Raw genomic sequence first — 23,764 nt, 5'->3', positions numbered from 1 at the left:
TCTTAATCTGCTGCTGTGCTTGGGATCATTGTCCTATTGCAATGATCAATGGAGTTTTAGCTGTAGGAAAGTTGGCCTCACATTTCACACCAAAAATATAAACAGGAGTCCATGGTGAATTACTGCAAGGTGCCTCACCAGCATCATTCCCCATCCACCAGTCTGCTTGAAAGTTGGTGTGAGGTGTTTGTGCCGATATGCTGTGTTTGATTTTCACCATGATGCCGTGCATTTCAGTTAATTTTAGTTAATCTGTCTGTTAAGGGTTGTGCCACATTTTGTTGAACTGCTGCACCTGTACAGTATGTCCCATCTCATTCTCTCAGGTCAAAAGACCAGATGCTTTTACTCATTCCTAGGTGACAAAGCTTTCGCACTTGTGGCTCCAAAACTGTGGAATGGTTGCCATCGCTCCTTCACTTGCTGTTTTGAGATCTCATTTAAAAACCACACTTTTACTCCCTAGCCTGCAACCCAGCGTGCAAACTGTGAGTTTAAGTGATTTTTTAATGTACTCTTTATTCTTTAACTTCTACAGCTCTTTGACCCTTTGGCCTGTGCTCGTCTCGTATGTTTTGGAGATTATGTATCGGAATTTCAGGAGCAGGACCACACGTCCAAACACACTCCTTCCGGTTGTCATCTACATAGGTTCCCCTAATTTTGCAAGCTGTTCATTCTTGTTTACGTGCATGTTTCCAATTCTTTAACTTCTTCATTTCTATTTAGTGCATGGGGATCTGCCAGGCCTGGGAACCATCAACAGTCCCCTTCGAGGCCTTCCCCAAATCGCAGCTCAATTCATGTCAAAGCATTCAGTTTTACCTACTGAAACGCTGTCAAAAATGAGGACGTGGGCCCAGCTAGTGAATGTTGTTATTGTATGGCATTTTAGTGATCCCTGTTGATGTTGTTTTTAAAATTGCTTTACAAATAGAGTGCTATGTTATGGCATTATAGCCAAACATCTGCATTCTATTCTTGTATATACAAAGGACATGAACTATTGCGTTTGTTCAGATGCAGATTTGCAAAAATAAGTCATGCCGCCATGTTTCTTTTGGAGAGAATAGGCTTCCTCTATTAAATGCTGCGACCAGACTACTATTAACACATTCTAGTGAGCAAGCATACATCACTCCTGTTGTATATGTTTTACACTGGCTCTCAGTAGTTTTTAGGATTCAATTTAAAATTGCTGCATTAACATATGGAGCACTAAATGACCAGACTCCAGGTTACATGTCTCAGCTCCTTACAAAATATGCACTGTCTTCATTCACAGCTGTCAAATTAAAGACCAGAGGGCACAGAGCCTTTCAGTTTGTGGATCAGTCTGCCATCAGCTATGTTCAGCTGGCTGTTTGGACTTTAATTTATTTTTAAGCTACATGTTTGTTTTATTGTGTCTTATCATATCTTTATATTGGCTATAACACTTAATATTCATATTTATTTGACTTTTTTTGTGTACAGGGCATTTTGACCATCTGTGAAAAGCACTTCATAAATAAATAAATAAACTTTACTTACAGCTATTCCAAGCAAGACAAATGTATTCAGTCTTTTTTTTTTTTATTACACCATTAAGAACATTTAACATACTAACAGAGGCCCCCTGAGCATTGCACAATCTGACAATCTGATTCTGGGAGTGGACTGCTGGGATGTCCACTTTTTGGTGTTGTATTAACACACATGTGATTGATTCTGAATACTTGCTGGTCATCAATTAGAACATTTGATTAGGACATTTATTCAACTAACTCCTTGCAGGTATGGTTTATAATCGGTCAGCCTCCAAACAAAGCAATGCTACAGCAACCAGAGAGTAAACATAAAGTGTTTCTTTTTAAGATAATTGAAACCAAATTGCCAACAAACAGTTAGTCCTGAAGAACATCCTTTATCACACTTGAAGCTTTGGCTGAAGGGTTCAGACAATAAGCTTCAACCTTTGTTAGTCTCAGTTTAAGCCAGGAATCCCTCACCAAGCGACATGAGCAAAGTAATCTGGGGAGTCGCCTGAACTTCCCCAAGTATTACACTGTCCTGACCAGAGTCCTTGCTGTCAAGTGAAATAAGCTGCTTGGTGATGCTATGCCTAATGGGCTATACCATTGGTGAGAAAAATGGGAACATTTTTTACAAACTCAGTAAGCTAAGTAATAAATCTCCTAGCTAAAGTGTAGAGAGATGCAAGAAACTGGAAACTAGGGAGCAATGACTGGTGGAAGAAAATATTAAATACTCGCTGGGAACAAACTGTGCGCTGCCTGTTCTAGTCTGCTTCCTCTTTCATGAAATGTCTTTTATTACCTATACATTAAAACACTGATGTGCAAATTTTGCTTTTAATGCTTTTGTGTAGTGTTTTATAGGTCTATGTTTTTGACTCTGTTCACGGCAAATTCCTTACACACCAACTTTTTAAAGCAATCCTGATCAGCTATATTGCAGCACATTTTTGTAACTACATTGGGCGTCAGCATTGGTTTTATTTATTCAACCATTATTTTGGCATGTAGTGCATAATTAGTTTGCCTCTCCTATTTGCTGTTCTTGTCCCTTCAACTCAGTACAAATACACTACATTTCAATAAAGTCGTATTTGTACAGACTTCTTGCTTTGGTATTCTCAGAACAAACACACTCCCTCAATCCACAGTGGCATCATGCTGACTTCATCGCTCGCTCGTTTGTGCTGTTGTGCAACGTAGCATTTTCAAATGGTAAACAGTTGCAATGCAAATTATTTGGTTAAACCATCGCATGAATACGCTGTGCACTGGCCTTACTCTGGTTTTAAAATGCAATTCAACAGATTGGGCTGCATCTAAATTTGGCTTAGTCCATGCACTCAATGTTTTCTTTGGACTGGACCGGACTTTTTCTGAGGGGAGACACAAGGAGGCAGAGAGAAAGGAAAGAAATTCCGAAATCAGGCAAAAAGAATTGCTCCAGTAATGCGCTGCATAAAGAAAACAGAATGGTTTTTTTTAATGTTGTGAACCCAGTCTAGTAAACTCCAAAATGTGTGATTCATATTAGATATACTGTTAAACTGCAAACCAGTTAAAAACTCCTCTTTACGTTATAATTGAGTCTGTGTGCATCAGTCCCCATCATTCTGCTTAAATTCTATACAATACAGATTAGTTTCTACCTTTGTAGTTTGCCTACAGTGGCTCTGACTGTGTGTGTGTGTGTGTGTGTGTGTGTGTGTCTGAGTGCGTGTGTGCGTGTGCATGTCTGAGCTCACAATTTTCCAGTAAATGATGTTATACTCCACTCTGGCTGACACCTTAAAAGGATTCTGTGCGATTCCCTCAACATTATGCAAGTGTGACCATAGTAGGAAAATTGGCACCGAGTCTTTTATCTCCCCTAACTCAATTTTTTTCCAACTCTCACAAAAACACAAATATACTTTTTCTCACCCTCTTCTGCATCTTTTATACTACTCACTCTCACACATACACACAGAAATATGCTCACTTGCATTCACATATTCCTCCCACGGTGCTGATTTATTTACTTGAGACAAGCACATACTGCAAACAGCAGTATGTAGACCTACATGAAATGCCTGCAAAGTATTTAACGATATTTTAAATTCTTTAATTCTTCAAATCACAATGATTAAATATTGATCAGCATCTGCTATTCTTCAGCAAGATAATAATGTAAGTCTGATATTCAAGATTCATATTGCAAAAAAAAATAAAAAATTTATAAATCACTGCTGTTGCTGAAATCATATGATAATGAATGTACAAATAGCGAGACCTAAAGACCAAATAAAGAGGATCTCTTTACTTTTGTTCCCACCAGGTTAGTTGTGCAGTTTTTATTAGATATTGCATCTATGTTTATTCATTATATTTCTGGCAACTGAGAGAAATGTATATTCTGTGTAACGTGGGTAAACAGCACCTGTGTGAATTAAGTGAGGCTGCATTGCAGTCACGCCATTCACTTTCATTTCACACCTCTTCTTTGGTTTCAGAGCTTATACCAGGATTAAAGGGCATTAGTATTTGTCATTATCTGTTTCTGCAAATAAACAGATGACAAAACTTTTGTACATTTGCAACTACGACTCATGGTATGGTCTTTCTCATTTTTTATTTTTTAAACAGTATATATATTATTTAATATCTACTAAGATGAGCTAGACCACCAACTGCTTTGTATGTAGGTCAACTTAAGTGTATGTCTTAAGTTGCAAAAAAAGATCCCTTTAACTATCAGAGGTAAATGAAATGAGTTTGTTAGCTCAATGGAAAGCAGCTAATGTTCAGTTTGTCTTTGGATGAACTTAATGTAAATCAAACTTACATGCGAGCACGCACACATATCCATTTCTTTGCTGACATGCATCCATCCCAGAACTCTAGCCCCCAAGCGTGTTGTTTTGCTTTTAGCCTAACAAGCTGAGTAGAGAAAACGATCCAGGGCATGAAAGCTACCCCAGAAAACAGCCAAGTGAACTTTGCCTGAACTTAGCCAAAGGTCATACCTGTAGCAAATGTTTCCATGGATGCCGCAGAAATGACACAGTGAATTTGCTCTGTTCCTGAAATCCCGAGATGAAGCGACATTACATATGACAAGGCATTGCCCCCCAAAATGCCTGAGAGAGTTGCAAGTGGTTTCTTCTGATCTCCTTCGTGTTACAAGCACAACTTGGAAAACATATTAAAAAACAAAGGTCTCCTCTAACTTCATTCCCATCATTCTGTGTAGGCATGTCTGAACAGAAGTGGATAATTCCTCAAGGTGAAAAGTGTGATTCATCCCGCTTGTACTGGGAAACTTTCAATACTAAGAAATACAGCTATTATTCCAAAAGGCTAAATATGTGACACATTTAATAAAATGTGTCATAATTAATACTTGGAGTAGATATTATACTGAATGGTGAGTGGATACATAGTCATACATACTTATGTAGCAAATTGGAAACGAGGTAGTTTATTTGGTTTATTTCCCAAAAACTAACTAATATACAAATGAGAAACAGCCTTGGAGTGAAGAAGATTTCACTGAATTGTTGCTGAATCAGTAAAATGCTGCGGATTGAACTTGATATCTGAACCCGAAGCCTTTCGTGACAGTGCTCCAATTAGTCCTTCCCACTCAGGTTAATTTAGTTCTATATCCTGAAGCCAAACAACTGACAGACAAAAACAATTAAGTTTGAAATGCCTTAAGTTGCTGTTGCACTCACTTTAATATAACGGCTCAACTTCTCAGTTAAATAACATCATTTTATACAGTAATTCTACCTCTGTATGCAAGGAAAGCTGTTCATTATGTTTCCCCCAAACATAATCCCACGCTCTCATAGTTCAATGGTATCATGCAGGCCATAGTTAAGCAGCTGATGTGTCACAGAAGTCCACATGGTCACTGGGGGAGGAAGTTGTGCTCGACTCTTTAGGAATGAGACCTCACATGATATATGGCCAATAGTACTCCACTCCACTGAGTTATCAAGAATGTTGCAAGTGCACTTGGGTTTGTTTTTATTTTAAATACAATGAAAACTGGAACCTACAGCCTGTCTGACTCTTATTAGCACACTAGATCTGTTTTTAGGACTTTTACAGTGCAGTGCAGAAGTCTGGAGCCACCCTTCATGTCTTCTTCCAAGGAGCCAGACTTTGTTGCAATTTTTAAAGTGATTTTGTGTAATAGATCTCCATGCTTTGTTTTTTTTTTTTTTTTTTTTTTTTTTGACATTCGCTGCTTTTTCATTCTTTTTCAAATCAGCCCTTGTACTTGACCATTTTCAGAGGAATGCATTTTTTAATTTGTTTTGTTAAGCCACTTCCCACTTCAATTTCAAGCTTAGAAAAAGGAGCAAATCAAGGGATGAAACTCTTGGGATGAAATGAAGCTCTTTGTAGACGAGGTGATTCCGAAAGAGCTATTAGCCAAAAATGTGTGTTCTTTAAAAATTGAGGAAACTGGACAAGTGAAGTACAAAAGAAGAAGTGGCAGGCCAAAAAACTATCCACAGCACAGGAACGGTCCCTAAAAGTCATGTCCTCCAAGTCTGAGCAAAAAAAACCAAAACAAAACAAAAATCCAGCAAAGACCTGACTCAGGTCCTGAGAGATGCATCTGACTCTTAAGTTGATTGTTCACTGAAGTATCATCAAAAATGGTCTCAGTGGATGGGTGGCTGTCAAGAAGCCGTTCTTAAGGAAGAGAAAAAGCTGAGGTATGACGAAAGTAGACTGAAAACTAGTGCCAACAAGGCTTATGGAGTATAAATCATCATCACTGTGTGCTGTATGGAGGAGGTCAGGAATGAGGTACAGCAGTGAGCGTCTACAGTCATCTGTAAAACACAGTGAAGCTCTGCCATGGTGTGGGGCTGATCCCAAACACACTGACAGTGCAGTTAAAGCATACCTGGATAGAAATAGACACAATTGAACACTATCAGTCATGGTTTGGTCTCCCCGGAGCCTCAACCTTAAAACTGAAGCTGCGTGAGATTGTCATCTATCAGAGGTAGCCAAATGCAGAACAAGTGCTTTGAATGTCCTTCAAGAAGCCTGGGGAACTATTCCTGAAGACTACTTAAAGAATTCAGCACCAAACAGGAAGCACTTTCATGCAATGAAACCGTGCACCACCTTTTATGTTAATTACCACACTAGCAGGGTCAGAGGATGGACACCGAATTATATGAGACCCAAGCTTTTAGCATCAGCGGTAGCACACATACCAACTCCCTCTAAACCTATAATGATGACATAAAAGACACAGGCGGTGCGCCCTGTCATTATGTGGTGAACTTCATTCGATGCAGTGGTTAGTGAACGCCCTCTTTTTATTGGTGCTCATATTTGTGGGCCAGACTGGGACGGCTGAGTGATTACGTTATGCAAATTTGAGATTCACTCGGATGAGAAGTCCAACATGTAGAGCTCGGCTAGAAGTTCCCGCCTGTATTCCTCGAACTACAATTGTAACACATCTTCATTTTTCATCCTGAACTCATTTTCTCTGCCTCTCACTCTGCTGGAATGTAAGTTTATTATGTTCAGATGGACATGTTTACAAGGAAGCTTTAATGGTTCCATTGCAGACGGTTTCATGTGTCCTTAATCATTAATGGAAAATTCACTGTAGAGCACCGCAGAATGCTTGTTTTGTTTTTTTCTGGAAGCCATCATTCTTATGTTGTGTTTCCCATTACAGAACCATTATCTGTCTCCACAGTACTGAGCATATTTTGAACTGAGTGCTTTAGCTGACATTTGAGACCAGAGTCCAAATGAGTTTTTAGAAACATTGTTAGGAAAGCAGACACGATGCAAAGTTTGAAGATTCTCATGTTTACTGCTCTTGAAGTATTTCAAAGTCAGCACCAAATGATGACCTATCACAAATTTATACCAGAGACATTCCTTGTCCTTGTTTGGGTATATTTTGAAAAAAAAATCCAAGAAGAAATATGTGACTTTCTGTTCAGACGCTGTGCCAAAGCCACTTCCTATTGTGTACACTGGATTAAATGCCTCATTTAAGAATCATCCCAGATCCAAGAAGCAAAATTTGAAAGAGGATGTGCTGCTCTGTGTGCAATATTTATGAGAAAGTTTAGCTTTTTTTGTTTGCTTTTCAAATATGTTTTGAAACCAGGCTTCTCGACCTTTTCCAGAATGCTGAATTAAGAAACAAGGTTTAAATCATACTTCTCTAATTGAGCAAAATGGGGATTCAAGCATGCCATCAAATGGATTGAAACTGCTATTTTGTGAAAAACAATCAGTCTTTTTGGAATAAAAAAAAATGTCAGTTTTTTTTTTTTTTATCAGCTAATTAAAATGGAAAATAAGCAATCCTATTGCTGCCAGTTTTTTTTTAAAATTAGTCTCGTCTGGTTTTCCGGGGCGGGGTCCAATATAGTTATTATTTCTCTTTTTTGTGGGACTTCATCAACTGGAAACAAAATGTGATATTTTAAATGAGTTAGGACATTCACTAATGATCAACCTTGATATTTTATTCAAAGTTAAAAATCAAATAGCTTTCAAAGATAAAAGGTTCCCCCCGCAACCTTGGACAGGCCATTAGGCAAGGCCACGGGCCACTGTTTTAAAATAAAATTGGAATAGCAGATGAATGTTGAGACCTAAGACTGTAGCGACATGACAAAATAGAACTGGTGGGTGAGACTGAGAAATAAAACTGCAAAAGGAAGAAGGAAACCAAGACAGTATCCCTGCTCCTTTCTTTTTTAATAGCAGCAATCAGTCAGTGGAAGAGCCCTGGCTGCACACAGAGAGGCAGAAAGGAACCAGGGAACGTAAGACAGATTATAGGAAATAACAGCACGAGGCCATAAACACAGGAGTCATGTCGCACCACAATTTTGAAATGCCACCGTTTACTGCTGGCAGACGCTCAAACACACTTTTAACAGGAAGGGCGTCGGGTATGAGCGCCTGTGCAGGGGGGTCCCTGCTCAATTCGCACTCCAGACTTTTTGTGTTTCAGGTGTATAACAATCTTGCTGTATGGTAGAATACTATATATGCAACTAAAGCTGTTAGTATTTGTATGAATGCACGGATCCCACATGTAGATGCATTTAAAATAGAGCGAGTTATTGCTAAGCAGCAGCTCATAATGGTCTAATTAGCACAGAGAAAGCCTCTGGAGAGGACAATACATTCCAATTCATCATCTATCAATGTGGATCTCTGATTTAATTGAATGGAAACAGCTCTTTAGTGTTATCCAGATGGTGCCATCTTATATTATCCTGCAGATGGCAGCAAAGTCCTTTGACAAAAATACTGATTTTTTTAATACAATATTTGAAGTGTAATGTTTTTGTATCTTTCCACGAAACTGGTGCCAGCTGTGTGCTGACATGTTTGAACAGGTTTAATGTTTATAACTCATCTATCTGCTCATCTTTGTCCATCAATGTCATATCAGTGTTTCTTCATCCAGTACTCCAGTCATGGTCGCGGCATTCAGCGGTGATGATTTGACAGGTTGATGGAGCAAATCCATCTCTTGTGCTTGCAATACAAGAAATGAAACAGAGTTAAGACGAGATCCTGCTGCTGCCTCATTTTTATTAATTATTTCTCCTTTTCTGCTCTTTTACATCCTTAATATCTGAAAGCAGCTCTGCCTTCGTCCTGTCGGTTCAGCAGGCATGTGGCATGGCAGCCCTCTGACACCTTTACTGCTCTGGCACGAGTTCAAATGTCACTAAATCTCCAGTTATAAAAGGTGGTCATAAACACCTAATGGCTGGCCATGAATTTTTTAGAGCCCTAAATATCACACAGAAATGACCTCTGGAAAACTACAACCTTAACAAGAGGCATCTGACAGACAGATAACCTCCACAGCCGGTGCAACTCGAGGCCCTCCCTCCCGTTTTTGTGGTTCTTTAGCTTTTTTCGTGGCATGATTGGATTGATTTGTCATTTGCAACAGAAAGAGCTTGGCCACGGGGCTGTGGATAATCCAATTTATCGCTTTGCCATTTATTACAAATTTCTGTGGCTTTTGGGTCCACTGTCACATCGATTCGTTGATTGCTTGCTTAGCTGGGTCCTAATGAGCTGCTGTCTGAATCACTGCATAATCGCCACCCTAATTCACTTCCTTGCCTACCCTCACACTTGGTCTGCTGGCTCGCCACTATTAGAAAGGGATGGACTGAAGCAGCTCTTCCGGCGCACAATTAGTAACATCATCCTTGAAGTGGGTTGTCAATCTGCGTACATTACCATTTAATAAATGACAATGCTTAGCTGTCACAGGTTGAGACGATGATGCAGCGGCATCTAATTTAAAGGTGAATCCAACATGGCGTGAAGAGCGAAGTCTTAGGAGAGGCAGATTGTTGCCAATTTGAAACACTCTGATAGCTCACAGTTGTAAACTCGTCGAAGTTTAGATCTATAGCTCAGTGTAAAAAACCCAACAACCAACATATTTCTAGTTACAGGTGGACACAAAGGAATAAATACAAGGCTTAAAATGTAAAGTATAAAATTAAAATATAAATACAGTTTATGTTCATCCTAAATATGGTTCATTTTTACAGTATCGTTATCTTGAAAAAGTCATTAGAGATTGCTTTAATGCACAAAAAATGCAGATGACTATATACTATGCATGCTACTACTTCTTAAATTCCTAATAAAATACACACTACACATGGCATACTGTCAGATTTGCAACTAATTCACTCCCATTACCTCTGAAATTCCTCATTCCTACTCCTCAGGAAAAAAAAGATTAAAAAACAAAAACAAAATGAGAAAAAATGTTGAAAAATGAATAATAATAAGATTGTAATTCCTTTGGGTGTAGCTACCCCCTCATTCCCCAACCTCTTTGTTCTTCCCTTTTTTGTCTCGCTAGAGTTATTATTACAAATATTTTAGGGATACCGTGCAAATACCAAATAATCACACGCTGCAATTTGCAGGTTGTAATCTAAAGCAATATCTTTAAGGCAAACACAGTCAGGTCTGGGACCAACACATCTTTTGATTTCCAGAATCATCACTTCGAGGTTAGCCGATACCCAAAGAGGACAGATTAGAGAGTAAATACCACTAGGTAAGGGTTTACCTCTGCACCAATATCAGCCTGTCTGCATGGCATTTATCAAGCTTGAAGAGGAGCTTAAGGACACACTGGGATGTGTTTGCAGAGAGGCTGGTGGATAAATATAGGAGGAAGCTAATCAAGCCATCTATCAACAAACGATGCACACCATCTGTGAGTTTCATCACTCGTCCTGTAGAACAGATTTTTTTTTTCAGTGCAAGTTCCAGTCTGATGTATGATGTACAAAGTAAGTGCTGATGCACTTCAAGTATCATAGCTAAAGAACTCTCACCAGAAATTTGCATATTAACAGATGGGGAAATACTGTAGGCAGACAATCAGACAGGAGGAGAGATATCCATGCTGTAACCAATCTTACCAGCAAGAAACACATGCAAAATGGTTTTCAGACAACATTTCTTTAATACAAAGTCAACATATCTACATACACAGTGGCTTTAAACCAATTATTGTTTCAGTTAGAAGTAACAGTTTGAAAGTGATAGCACTTGGCCCTCATACAAAAAAAGTATTTTTCTGAATTTGGGTTGTTTTTTATTTTTTCCAATTTGTCGTACTGTATACGTTCTGTTATTTTGATTTCATTTTTTAAGTTAGGGTTCATCTTTTATTATTTCCCCTCTTCCCCCGAAATATTCAACATACTCCTGCAAATTTGGCGGTTTGTTTTCAAAAGCCTAACGTCTTCACATTAAGTCAAAAAAACGTAACACATTGCACAAGCTTTGAAAGACTTCCATGGTTTCAGTTTTGGCCTGGGCCCTTTCTCATTAGCCTCACTGAATTCCAGAGTCTTTCATCTTAGGCTTTGAGTTCATTATGAAACATCTCAAGGTTCCCACTGTTCAGAAATGACATGCTGGAAATGTGAATTTGCAGCACGTTTTTGGTTGTCTCGGTCTTTCCTTGGTTGCATCACTCTGCTATCTTTCACTGAGTCCTGATTTCTTTCTGCATCCCACAATGAAGCATGGTCAAAGAAAAAAACCAAAACCAAAGAAAAACACAGTATCGTTCTGTTCAAGGCTTAAAAAAATGCACCGGGGAGACAATAAATCAACGTGTCATGTTGGAACTGAACCATGTCTGGCCTTTAGCATAGCTGTATTTGCTCGTCAGCTAATGATATATTTATGGATTAACACCTTGGCATTTTAGGTAGTTGAACAGTTGTATATCTTCTGGGGGTTTTGTGGAAAGTGTTAAGGAATGAAGGATGCCTCCAGCATTTTTACCGTAGCTGTGGCTTTAAGAATTTACACCTTTGTGATTAATCTTTTGTTTGATAATTATTTTAAGACAATATTTCTTTTTCAAAAACACCCTTTAGTTGCTCCACTCTGTCTTACACCTAGAATAAGAATGTAACAGGTCCTTGAAATAATGATTGATTAGCAATTCAAATAGTTGACAGAAAGGACTAACCTCCCAGGCTCGGTTAAATTATACCAGCAGATCACTGGTGCTGATTTCGTGCTCTCTTTGAGGCTATAGGTATGAGAACAGAGGCTGGCGTGTTTCCCATTTCAACTGCTAGCAGGGGAAATTAAAGTCAGAAGAAAAGTGAGTGGTAATTAAAGACCAGGGAGGAAGGACTGGAGAAGAGAGGTTTCAGAAAGCAGGCTCTACAACCACCAGGATGTGAGAAGGACTTTGATTTTTGTATTTCTGTCCCCACTTAAAGTATGAGATCTTGAAGGTCAAATGATACAAATACATATAATCTATATATTTGTTTATTTACAGGTATACTCTAGATCATAGTGGATATCTAACAAAATGAATGGCCACATTATGTCTGAAAAATTAAAAAAAGAAAAGAGAACTTGAAGAGGATTTTCTTAAACTGCGAGGGTCATAGCCTGACCATGATCATACAAGATACAGTTTGTCAAGTTGGTCCTATATAGGTAAGAAAAAATGGTCAGTTTTGAAATATTTGATTGATATTTTGTAGATCACTTCATCAACAGTTGCTCAAAAGAAAAAAAAAAACGACAAAAAAATTAAAAATAAAAACTGGCATCTCCTCATCGCCACAGGTTCTACCCTCAGGTAGAAGAGCAATGGTGAGTGGAGGCAGAGGATTCAGGCATAGTGCTTCCCTCAGCTTCCATTAAGAAACACACAAGGTCTCTAAGATTATATATTATATATATATATATATATATATATATATATATATATATATATATATATATATATATGTATGTATATATTAAAAAAAACACACACACAAAGAAAAACAAAATGAAATAAAATCATATTTTCAAGCATGAGAACTGACAGGTTTAAAAAACAAAAAAGATGATGAGGAGAAACATATAATTCATACTAAGGTTTGGATATATCTTCATATTCTGCATTTAAATATATATGAATGTGTGAGTGCGCAGTACACATAAATGCATACATATATGCGCACAAGCACACAGCCATGTTATACTTAACATTTCTACAGTGAAAAAATAGAATGTCTTTAAACATAATATGAACAGATAAGCTTTTCTCTTTTCCTGCTAATTTTAAAAAATGATACAACATCTGTTAGAAAACTAAACTGAAAGAAAAAACCCAACCAAAAACATAATAAAAAGTCAACTATGTAGTGTAAAATAAGTCGTCATAATACAACATTAATGTTTTCGTAATGTTACAATAACAATAAGGCTTTTTTGGAAATAAGAAAAGATTACACACAGTTCTGTCCATCGCTCCGGCTTTTGTGCACACCCACCGGAAACCTGCGCGGGATCCGTAACGCTCGCGTATACCAAAGCGCTGTTCTCGAAATGAAAACCCGGTGATCTCAAAAGCTTGATTTTTCTTTTTAAATCACAAACATACACTAGTGTGTCGACCTGCAGTTGTTCGGGGAGAGTAGGGAGGGGTTGGCGGGGGGTAATACGTTTAAAGTTTATTCTGTTTCGTTTGGGGATGTGCAAGTAACTTGTACTGGAGAGTTTCAGGAACGCGTCACAACGTCGAGATCCATCATGGCTCCTTGGTCTGGCTGTGTCACCCACAGAGACATCATCTTGAAAATGGAGGGCAAATACCAAAGCATCTGTTTTTTGTTTTTTTTGTTTAAATGTATCCACCTGTCACCAAAACACACAAACAGTGGAACTAAAGGCCAATATTTCAACCACATTGATGTGCAGCTTGGTAACTGCAGCAGGCCTTTGCCACTTGAGCGTCTTATACAATGATATAGATGATTATAGAGGAGGCTGGGCAAGAGGGAGGGGAAAAGAAGGCGTGGACGATGACGTCAAGTGGATGCGCTTTCAGTCATGCCAGTTATCAGAGATGGCATCTTTGATTCATCAGTTTCCTCTCCTTCCAAAGTCACACGTACAGCGTACACAAGATAAGCAGCATGTTTGGTTTGACAGAAAATCATAATAATAAAAAAACCCCAGAAAAACGAGATAATTCCTCATTAGACAAAGTTCTGAAGGATGACGATGAGCGTTGGTCACTGTACACAAAGAGAGCCCTCACTTTTGCGGCAATCCTTGTTTGGTTGTTCCATTTTTGTTCCAAAGCCTTCCCCCCCCCACCAGGTTTATCTCTTGTTCAAAACGGTGGATGTTGAAACCGCAGCCCCACAATGTAGTGGTTCCAAAGACAGGAGCGATTGTTAAAAAAACAGAAGAAAGAAAGAAAAATCACGGGACACGGCTGCCGCTTGTCTCACCTTGGCCGCACGCAAGACGACGCGGCGGAAGCTTCGTGCAGCAGGCGAGACTTTTATCCGGTGACTGATCTTTGCACTGTTAATATACTGGCGTGGTGCAACATTCCTGCGGTTACCTGGCTGAGGATACTGATGTTACACGAATTCACAACTGATGCAATTAGCACGTTTTAAGAAATGTGTCGCTGTTTTCATTCTCACAACAGCAAGAAAACCAAAAAGTGTCTTCTTTTAGCTCTTAGTGCTCGAGAAGAAGTCGGTTTAATAGTCGAGTGTTATCTCACACAAAATACTGTAAAAACTTTAGGTTTTCTTGAAGGATTTAGTGCCGAATGTGAGTGAACTTGTCCTTTTCTGTTTCTTTTGTTTCATTTTTTTTGTACAGTTTGATAAATCTTTTATGCAGGCAACCAGTTTCTTCATTTCTCACAATATTACTCACACACTGTGTTGATGGAAATACTTGAACCCCTTTTACACCCGAGCATATCAAAAAACAAGATAGTCACCAAGTCTTGGCTACATCCATCTGCTTCTCAGTGTTTTTTAAATTTTTATTTGTATTTTTTTTGCCTTCCTTTTCCTTCGTCATCTGTCACTTGTTACTGTTGTGTCACGAAGATATTTTTTGAGAAGAGAAATGTCCACGAATGTTTACAATGTCCTCCACATTGAAACACTTGAGGTAAGGTAAGCAGTCTGACAACTTTGATCAAAACCCGCCCCACATCTTGAGCCACAGCGTCTGGTTCCTCCCCTGCCGAGGATCTTCTTTTCTTGAGATGATGGACAATTTTCTTGTGTTTCCTCGTGGCGAGTCTGAAAAGTCGAATTGGACTCTGAACTGGTTGGACCGGGTGTTGTCTTCAAAAAAAAAAAAATCTAGGAGATCCTGTTTGATGTGGCTGAATTGGCGGTGGCGATGTGGTTGTTTGCTGTCGTTTTAAATTTTAGTTCCTATGGCTCAAGAGGCTGTTGAGGTGGGGGGTGGGGGGGGGGCAACAGGATTCGGAGGAGGGGGAGGGGGGGAGATGGCTTTTTACGTTGCATAGTGATCAAAGCTTCCTAAGTACTCCAGAGCTGCGTGATAGCAGAATTGATACTCATCCTGTGGAGGGAAAAAAACAGACACATGCATAACAAATTGCATTAGAACACCTCACCAGGAGTTTACTGACATGAGAGATTACAATTTTCAAACAATTTCTCAACCTTTTTTTTTTTTTTGCTGAGGCAGAGCATGTCCTGACAAGATCATTTTATAGATCCTATACCTAAGTAGAAAGCCTAGATTGGAATGAGCAAAACATATAACTTGATTTTGCATTTACCCATTTTCACACAGGAAGACCAGAAAACCAATAATAGACCTTATGGGGGTGAAGACACCCACCCAAAAGTGGTTTAATAGAGCGTTGCTAACTTATTGGTGGTCTTTTAAAATTCGCAAAAGTCTATCCAAACAAGGAGCAGTGTATGTTATTGTGCGTGACTCTGTGACTTCTCACCTCAGTTTGGACCATAGCTGGCCTCTGTGTTCGGAGCATCTTCACCGTTTGGAAGATATCAACCACACCTTCGTAACGCATCCTTTCCAGGACGATGCTAAGGGTGATAAAGACTCCGGTCCTGCCCACGCCAGCACTGCAAACACAAAAAGAGAAAAAAGTGTATTCAGAAAGATGTAAAGCACACCTTGTGCACACAGCGAGTGAATGGTGCCTTTGTAAACTGCGCCTTTCTCTCGTGTCGCATGCAGCATTTTGTGGGGGACAGTGACTGCAAAGATCTAAAAATACTTTGCACACTGGAAGCTCTAACCACTTAGAGGAAGCAAACTTCCACAGCTGGATATTCTGCTCCATGGTAAAACACCAGTGACACTAGCAAAGGAGGCAATTTGCATGTGAGAACCTCGCGAATCCACTTACATATTGTGGCCACATTCTTGTCTAACACACACACACACACACACACACACACACACACACACACACACACACACACACAAACACAAGCCCTCAAGGACACACAGGCGCACATTTCGAGTCGCACACAAGCGACCAAGCAAACATTTTGTCTCATTAAGTCCCTCCTCCCATGTGTCGAAAAACTCAGCCTTCTGCTGCTCTCCAGAAATACAGCCCGAGTCTTAACTCAGATCCTGAAATACTTGAGAGCTGCCTCTCTAAGCTGCTTTGCTGTGAAATGACTTCCACTTCACCAATGGAACAATAATTGATATGACAACAGATTTATTTGGGCTTCTTCAAGCCTCTGATGCTATTTTGTCTGAATGGAGAGTGGAAGCGACGGCTGCTGGGAGACACTTTTTTGACTTGTGCGTGAGTTTGTTGACAAGTTTTGCGTGTGTCTGCTGGAGGAAAACGGCGCACTTGAGACAAAAGATGACTTGGTATCGTTTGACGCCATTAAATAAAAAAAGAAAAAAGAAACAGGAGCCTAATCACCCCCACACTGCAGTATCTCTCAGCCCACCCAAAGCCTCTTCATGGGAGTCAGTCACAGACTGTCACATGGGCTCTTAAACTCACTCAGAGCTCCCCCCCCCTCTCTCTTTCTCTCCCACTCCCCAGGAAGATCGACTCTCCAAATCTGAAGGCTCGCCGAGCCACTGCAGACTGAGAGGATTTGGTGTCCCCATTCACAGGAAGTAATCAGGCAATTAATGACAAAAAGCATGTGGGTCTATTAGATAGACGCTGAGGAGGAAGGGAGAAGAATAAAAGAAAAGAGGTGCAGGAGAATGGATGGACGGAGAGGAAGCGAGAGAGAGCGAGGATTAAGAAACAGACAGGCAGATGACGGATGGGGTAGGCGGGTGACAGAAGACGAAAGAGTAAGAGAAAAGGAAGCTATAAGCTCTACTCTTGGAAACGACTAAGCCTGAAGGAGGAGGGATGGAGAAAGTTGAGAGGGCTACAATGATTAGATGGGAAAGTAGGTAGCTAGAGTCCCGACAGATAATGCAGCCAACCACTACTACTACTCAACTACTCGAGATACACATCGGTGCAAAATGATTCCCTGATTAACATCATCAAACGCTAATGACATAAAACACTTTGCTGTGTTTACTTGCGCGCACGCCTCAAAATCAGGACCGCATTTGGTGAGATGCATCACTTATTTAGGCGCTAAATGCAGACTAGTCATGTGACCGCCTCTGTCTGTTTTCTTGTGCAAATACTCCAGTCCTGCAATAACCAGGCCTTTCACTTTAAGGACAGCACTCCCATAATGGCTTCACAGAGGGGTAGAATAACTCAGTCTTAGTGGTGCTAGCCTGACACATATTACAACTCCCAGAGGGTCATTTGATGGCTGGTGACATCATTGCTTTTTAATCCAAAGGACGTTATGCTACATTCGATGATGTCATGGCGCCTCTGCAGTAGAAATGTGGTGCAAAAGTGACACCTATTCTGCTCCAAAGGTAAAGTATTTTTAAGAGACAGCAAAGGAATTATTAGTGTTCGCCCATTTGTATCCTTGGAGCTGAATGCCAATCAAACATAAAAAAAAAAGTGTGTCAGAGATCATACACAGGCGAGACTTTTTCGAGACATTCATTCCGTCTTTGCTAGTCTCGCAGCGTATACAGAACCAAAGCCGTGAAGGATGTCCTCATTTGGCTACTGAGAATAACAAGTCATTCAAACGGATCCCACTCAGGGTTATGAATATTAATAATCTGACGTTCTGCTGGTGACCACTACCAAATATCAATTACTACCTGCATCCAGCATCTCAAGTTAATGGTGAAAGTTACCTTGGAAGCTACACCGGAGGTGATAAAAATGCACCACGTCAGTGATCGTAAAACCCCCAAAAGAATGGCTGTATCATTTCATATGTCTTCTCCTTGCAAATGCCAAGCCACATCTGAGGCTTATCAATTATGAAAGAGAAGGGCCCGTGGAGGTGCTGAGGTAGTGCACTGTGCTTGGCAAAGAGGAGAGGAGGGATCATATCTGATGATGTTGTTAGAGCTGCGCCTTAGGTGGAGCTCTGCTGCAAAACAATAACCATCTTAAGAAGAGATTTAATCTCGTCTCGAGACTTATATCTCTTTAAAGAAGGGAAGAATGTCTTCAGAGAGCGGTTTGAGGCAAAGCAGGCGACAACTCGTCTCTTTTTAGGAAAACAATTACTAATATAAAATAAAATATACAAGCCACATAATGCATATGACAACATTACCTGCAGTGGACAGAGATTGGGCCATCCTGCCCAAACTGCTCCTTGGTTTTATGCACCTGGCCAATAAAATCAATGAATCCTTCCCCTGATTTGGGCACGCCTTGCTCTGGCCAATCAGTAAACTGGAACTGCCTTACTGTTCTGGACTGGCCATCCTGCAAAACAGAGAGAAAATGAGGTGAGCAGCAAAGATACATTTAAGATCTTAAATGGCTACAGTTCCCACCAACTATTCCACAGTATCAGTATCCTTCCACCAAGTCTATGCAGAATAAATGCAGTACTACTAGAATGACCCCTTTGTGGTTGTATGCAAGCATGTTTCTGCTTTGTCTCCCCATCTGAATCGAAGGTTTAGCCAAAGGTTGTCACTTGCTAGAGATTGAAATCGATTTGACTTGAATTTGTAAAGCCTTGTTTTTGTCATTCTCTGCTGTGCATCCATCGAATTGCCGTGTACGTTCAATAAGAGATAAATGCAAGAACATTTGTTCACACGTATGGATGAGAAAAGTGATTCTGACAGAACTAAAAGTTTAAGACGGGCATCCATAATCACTGTGACCAATCCAGCAGGGAACCGAATGTGAAATATGGTTACAATCTCCCCTTCTCTCTTTTTTTGAGTTATTGTGCTGAATAATGGCTAGAAAAGTGTTTTTGCAGAACAATTTGATACTGGAGTAAAATTGTGACCTTTTTGGATATAAAATGTCATCATTTTATCATTTTATTCTATTAGACAGCAGCTTGAAATGTTGTCATTATTAGCGTATGAATTCTTAAGCTATGGCCGAGAAAGGTCACAGTGACCTTGGGTCCTGGTGAACATTAAAGCCAAACTTGAAGAAAATCCCTCAAGGCATTTCTGAGATATTGCATTCTTGAGAAAAAAGGACAAAGTTATGTACATCCACACAGAGGACAAACTGAAAGCAAAAAACGCCTTCGCACTAATTAAATATGCATTTAAATGACATTTTTTTCTGTATAAGACTAAATCTGCTGATACAGTGACACACACACTGCTCACAACAGAGGGACAGTGTGTCCTCTCTTACTCAAACCCAACTGTTTCCATTTTCTTCCCTATTGTGTTCACAACGCGCAGTCGTGTGTGTGTGTGTGTCACAAGTAGGTCCTAGTTATAGCTAATCAATAGTGTATCTGCCATGACAAGCGTCTTCTCCTAGACACCAAGTTGAATAAGATAATCCTGAGATGCGATCAATAGAGCAACCTGATGGATGAGCATGGCAAGGGAGGGAGGAGGGAGGTAAGAAGTAAGAAGGACTTATGGAAAAGGAGGCGGGATTGGAGGATGAAAATTGGAAACAAAAACCCTGACACAATGACATGCATGCTCGAAAAATGTCAACCTTGACAACTTAATCTTTTATTGATTCTTACAACCTTGTTGTAATGGTGAGGCAACTGCATTTGCTTCAACTGCAGTGCAAACAAACGTATTTGAATAGTTTTTTTATCCAATGAAGTGGCATTGCAGGAGGAGAACAGACGGGATCTGCTTTATTATGAGAGAGCTGATTATCCACTCTGAGAATGCACAGTCGATACTCGTGTCCTTGTAAAGAAACTTCTTTTGAAGTTGTCTCAGAGACAGCACACTGCTCGAGAAAGCCGGCAAGCAGACGAGCATTTTCGCCGAGACAAGCTCTCCGCTTGATGCCACCAGTAATTAAGACAACCAGGTGTTCATTTCTCCAGTTGTTTCTCACTTCTCAGCACAGCAGACCTCAGCTTGGATATGAAGTGTCATTCTCGTACAATCTCTTCAGATTTTTTCACACACATGGCGGAAGCACAACTGGTTGACTACTCAGTTGGCAAGTAAACTATTTTTTTGGGGGAAATCCTGCTATTAGCTGCTAACGATACTTGATTCTAAAATTTGTTTGGAGTAAATTTGACATTTGAAGTTTGTTACAAATGTTAAAAGAGACAAATTCTCAATTATGTTATTAGAAAAAAGAATAACATTACAATGACATCTGCTTCAACTGAGTAAATTAAAAGTGCCAGTCAGTAGTTAGTTTCAAGCTATCAGTCAGTGAGCATGTACAATATTTAACCAGTTTGTTAGGTCACCACCCAGTGTAAGGTTTATACCACAGCTGGCCTAAATTAACCGTATTGATAATTAAAAAATCATTTGTATGTTTCTGTAATGGTTAATCCACCAGTAATCATTATTTTTGTATGCTAAAATCTAATTATCATTGTTATCCACGAATTTTAAAATTACTGATTAAAAAAAAAGCTGGAAAAAGGGTAAAGCACATTATTATTTTTTGATTAAGATGCCAAATTATTGACTTGCATTTCTGGACAGAAAATGCTTGATTAAATTCTGATGTTCCACTCAAATTTGGGGTATAAAAATGCTAATTCGGTATATATTTTTTAACGAAAATAACATTTTAACTTTTAAAGACATTATTGAAAGATTACTAAAATATCTGTGTGTTTTTTATTTTTTGAAAATCACAGGTAGTCTAATAAATTATAAATTTCCCCAATATTGTTAAAGAAACTACAGCATGGTGTATGTAAAGAACAAGATGCAATGAAGACATGCAACATGCTCCATGTCATGAATGACAAAAATCATACTGAGCAGAATTGATGGTAAATGTCAAATGTGTTGAAGTAAACAAGTACCTGAGGGTCTCTAATCATCATGGATGGGAGCTGTCCTACATTCTTATTGATTTATTCTGATTTTTGCCAAGAGCTAACCATCCCCCCGTTCAGACGGTGACTCTATGCTGAACATGTATACTTTACGTTGCTACTATATGTCAAAGGATTTGTATAATCTGCCTATTGTAACATGTGACTATACGTGCTGCTGATGTGCGTCTGCACCGCTGCTGCCAAGGTGTACTCTTGTACATTTATTGTGCTTGACAAATACAGGGATTTAGATTCTAATAAGTTAGGCCCCGTATACCAGCTCTCTTTGTAAAACACCTCATGTCTCTTTCCCTGTTTTATGACGCATTGCATGTTTTCTTTCTTGTGTTGCCTTTGTTTTTCCATCTCAAAAACATTTAGCCTCAGCAGGGGGATTAAAAATGAAAGAGGGGCAAAGACAACAACACAATAAACTAAGCACGCGAAAGAAAGAAGGGGGGTGGGTGGGGGGGAGAGCAAAATTTAACACACAACCTGAGGGCCCACGCGCCGTGTCAAATTGTGTGATTAAATACGTGACTGGCTCGCTAGATGTGAGTGTTGAGGCGTGGAGTCTATGCTATTACTGCGCAGAGGCATGCGCACACACACACACACACACAAACACACACACACACACACACACACACACACACACACACACACACACACAGTCATACATATACAAAACAGACAAACATGTACATGTGATCTGTGCAATGGCAGGGTAAGCCCAGTTCACAGATCCTTTTAAGTGCATACACAATCAGCAATATGAGGTCGACACCTGCAAGATCGACACACACACACTAACACGCGCGTGGCCTGAAATCACAGACCGGACTATCACCTGCTCCATCTCTCCGCTTTGTTTTCTTAACTGTGTGATAAGCTTTGACTGCCTGTTTGCTAACACTGTTTGCTTTGATGATTGAGTCCCCTTTGAGAATCCTCGAAAAGAAAAGCAGCGCTGACCAGACCTCAGGGCAACGTGTTTGCATGCACGTTAGAGCAATGTCATACTTTATATGCATCCATATTTTCTTACTAAAACGATGGTAGCGCATGTATGCATATGTATCTGTGTGTATCCAAGCTGCTCCGAAACGACTCGCTCAATCTTAATGAAACTGTGCACCAACATCACCACACATACAGTGATTGTTAACATCTATATGTTTTTCAAAAAGATTTATTATAAATGCAAGTTATTTTGATTTTCTTATTCATCATCCTCTTGTGAATGCATTGTTACATTCTCCGTGTTTGTTTTGCCTCTATATAACCTCTACAGTTTTGCTCCACTCACTAAATATGGGATGAAGAATTAGAAAATGCAGGCCCGGCTAGTGTGTTTAATCTATCAGAGCCTTTGGAAGATGATATCTGAACTTGTGCGCATGAACTAATAGAAATATACAGAGGAAAGGAGATCGGCACAAGCCTTTTCACGAGTGCATGTGTGCGCGAGTCTTTGAGTTGCCTTAATTGCTTTAATACCAACAGGATGATGCCTGGGAAATCAGTGGGTATATCAGCCTGTTTGGCAACGAGACGGGAGATTTTCATCTCTCTGCTAGATTTCTACTGTTGCTCCTTTGAACTGTCTGACCTAATTTGACCAAAAAAGAAATGTTATCAGAGGTAAAGAGATAACTACAAAAGAGCAGAGTAGCTTCTTAACAGTTCAGGGCAAGAAAAGCCAGTTTAGTAGTGAATCACTGTATGGAAATCTATCTCACAATAGAAACAGAAAAAAACAATTTCAAAGTCTTTTAAGGAACTTTTTGGGGAAAAATATGTCAAGACTGCAATGTTTCTCTGTTTACATGGCCTAGTTTTACTCAACTTGCTTAATCTTCGACATTTCCAACACCTCAGTGAGTTGTTGATGGCGCAACTGTCCAAATTATAACATCTTTTTTTTTACACTCTTGTACTTTTAGTCTTTTGAGGAGGCTAAAAATGCGGCATTGGCGCACAACACAAAGACTGGAAAAAGTTCCCCTTGCTCTTTGATACAAAGAAACTGCAGCTGAATATCTATTGAGTGCTGACAACAATTTAGTACAAAGTTATCTTTTAAGGTGTGATGGGCAGATTTCAGATTTACGCCCCAGCGTCAACAACAAAAGCTGCTGAACAGGAAAAATACAACATGTAGGCTACAGTGTGGGAATATGTACAGGCTCTGTGTTTATGTAGGTTTTATAAGGGTGTAATGTATTGTATTTATATATTTTGCATTGCATTGGAAAATTTCACATCTTCTGCCCTATTTAACCCTCCCAAACCGCCAAAGGACCCCCGGGTGTGTCTTACCCTGGCATCTGTGACCTTGAACTCTCGGAGGATGTACTGAGGCATGTTATACTCTGCCATGGGATCTACCACAAAGTACTGATACCTGGCAGAGCGCTCTGCAGGCCAGTACTGGTGACATTTTTCCTGTTTAAAAAAAAAACCAAAACGATGATTTTTAGTGCAATTTTTTACGGCGTTTTACAT

The 23,764-nt window shown here is 39.6% G+C and overlaps 1 protein-coding gene across 17 annotated transcripts in view; it reads right to left on the bottom strand.

Moving 5' to 3' along the window:
• Nucleotides 1-12,871: 12,871 nt before the first annotated feature.
• ptprsa (protein tyrosine phosphatase receptor type Sa) overlaps nt 12,872-23,764 on the bottom strand; it is a 233,836-nt gene continuing 222,943 nt past the window's right edge. For 8 of the 17 annotated variants that reach the window (XM_063495076.1, XM_063495088.1, XM_063495075.1 and 5 more), the window contains 4 exons: nt 23,579-23,704; nt 18,560-18,714; nt 15,844-15,979; nt 12,872-15,443 (listed from right to left, as the gene is read on the bottom strand). In XM_063495076.1, the coding sequence (XP_063351146.1) occupies nt 15,375-15,443; nt 15,844-15,979; nt 18,560-18,714; nt 23,579-23,704 (486 nt within the window). In that variant the 3' untranslated portion in view covers nt 12,872-15,374. The remainder of the gene's footprint in view (nt 15,444-15,843; nt 15,980-18,559; nt 18,715-23,578; nt 23,705-23,764) is intronic. The other 9 variants (XM_063495082.1, XM_063495083.1, XM_063495085.1 and 6 more) reach the window with 2 other exon arrangements.

The sequence above is a fragment of the Pelmatolapia mariae genome, linkage group LG15, assembly GCF_036321145.2.
Source record: "Pelmatolapia mariae isolate MD_Pm_ZW linkage group LG15, Pm_UMD_F_2, whole genome shotgun sequence".
In the NCBI taxonomy this organism is placed as follows: Eukaryota; Metazoa; Chordata; class Actinopteri; order Cichliformes; family Cichlidae; genus Pelmatolapia; species Pelmatolapia mariae.
This window is presented reverse-complemented; position numbering and strand designations above follow the sequence as displayed.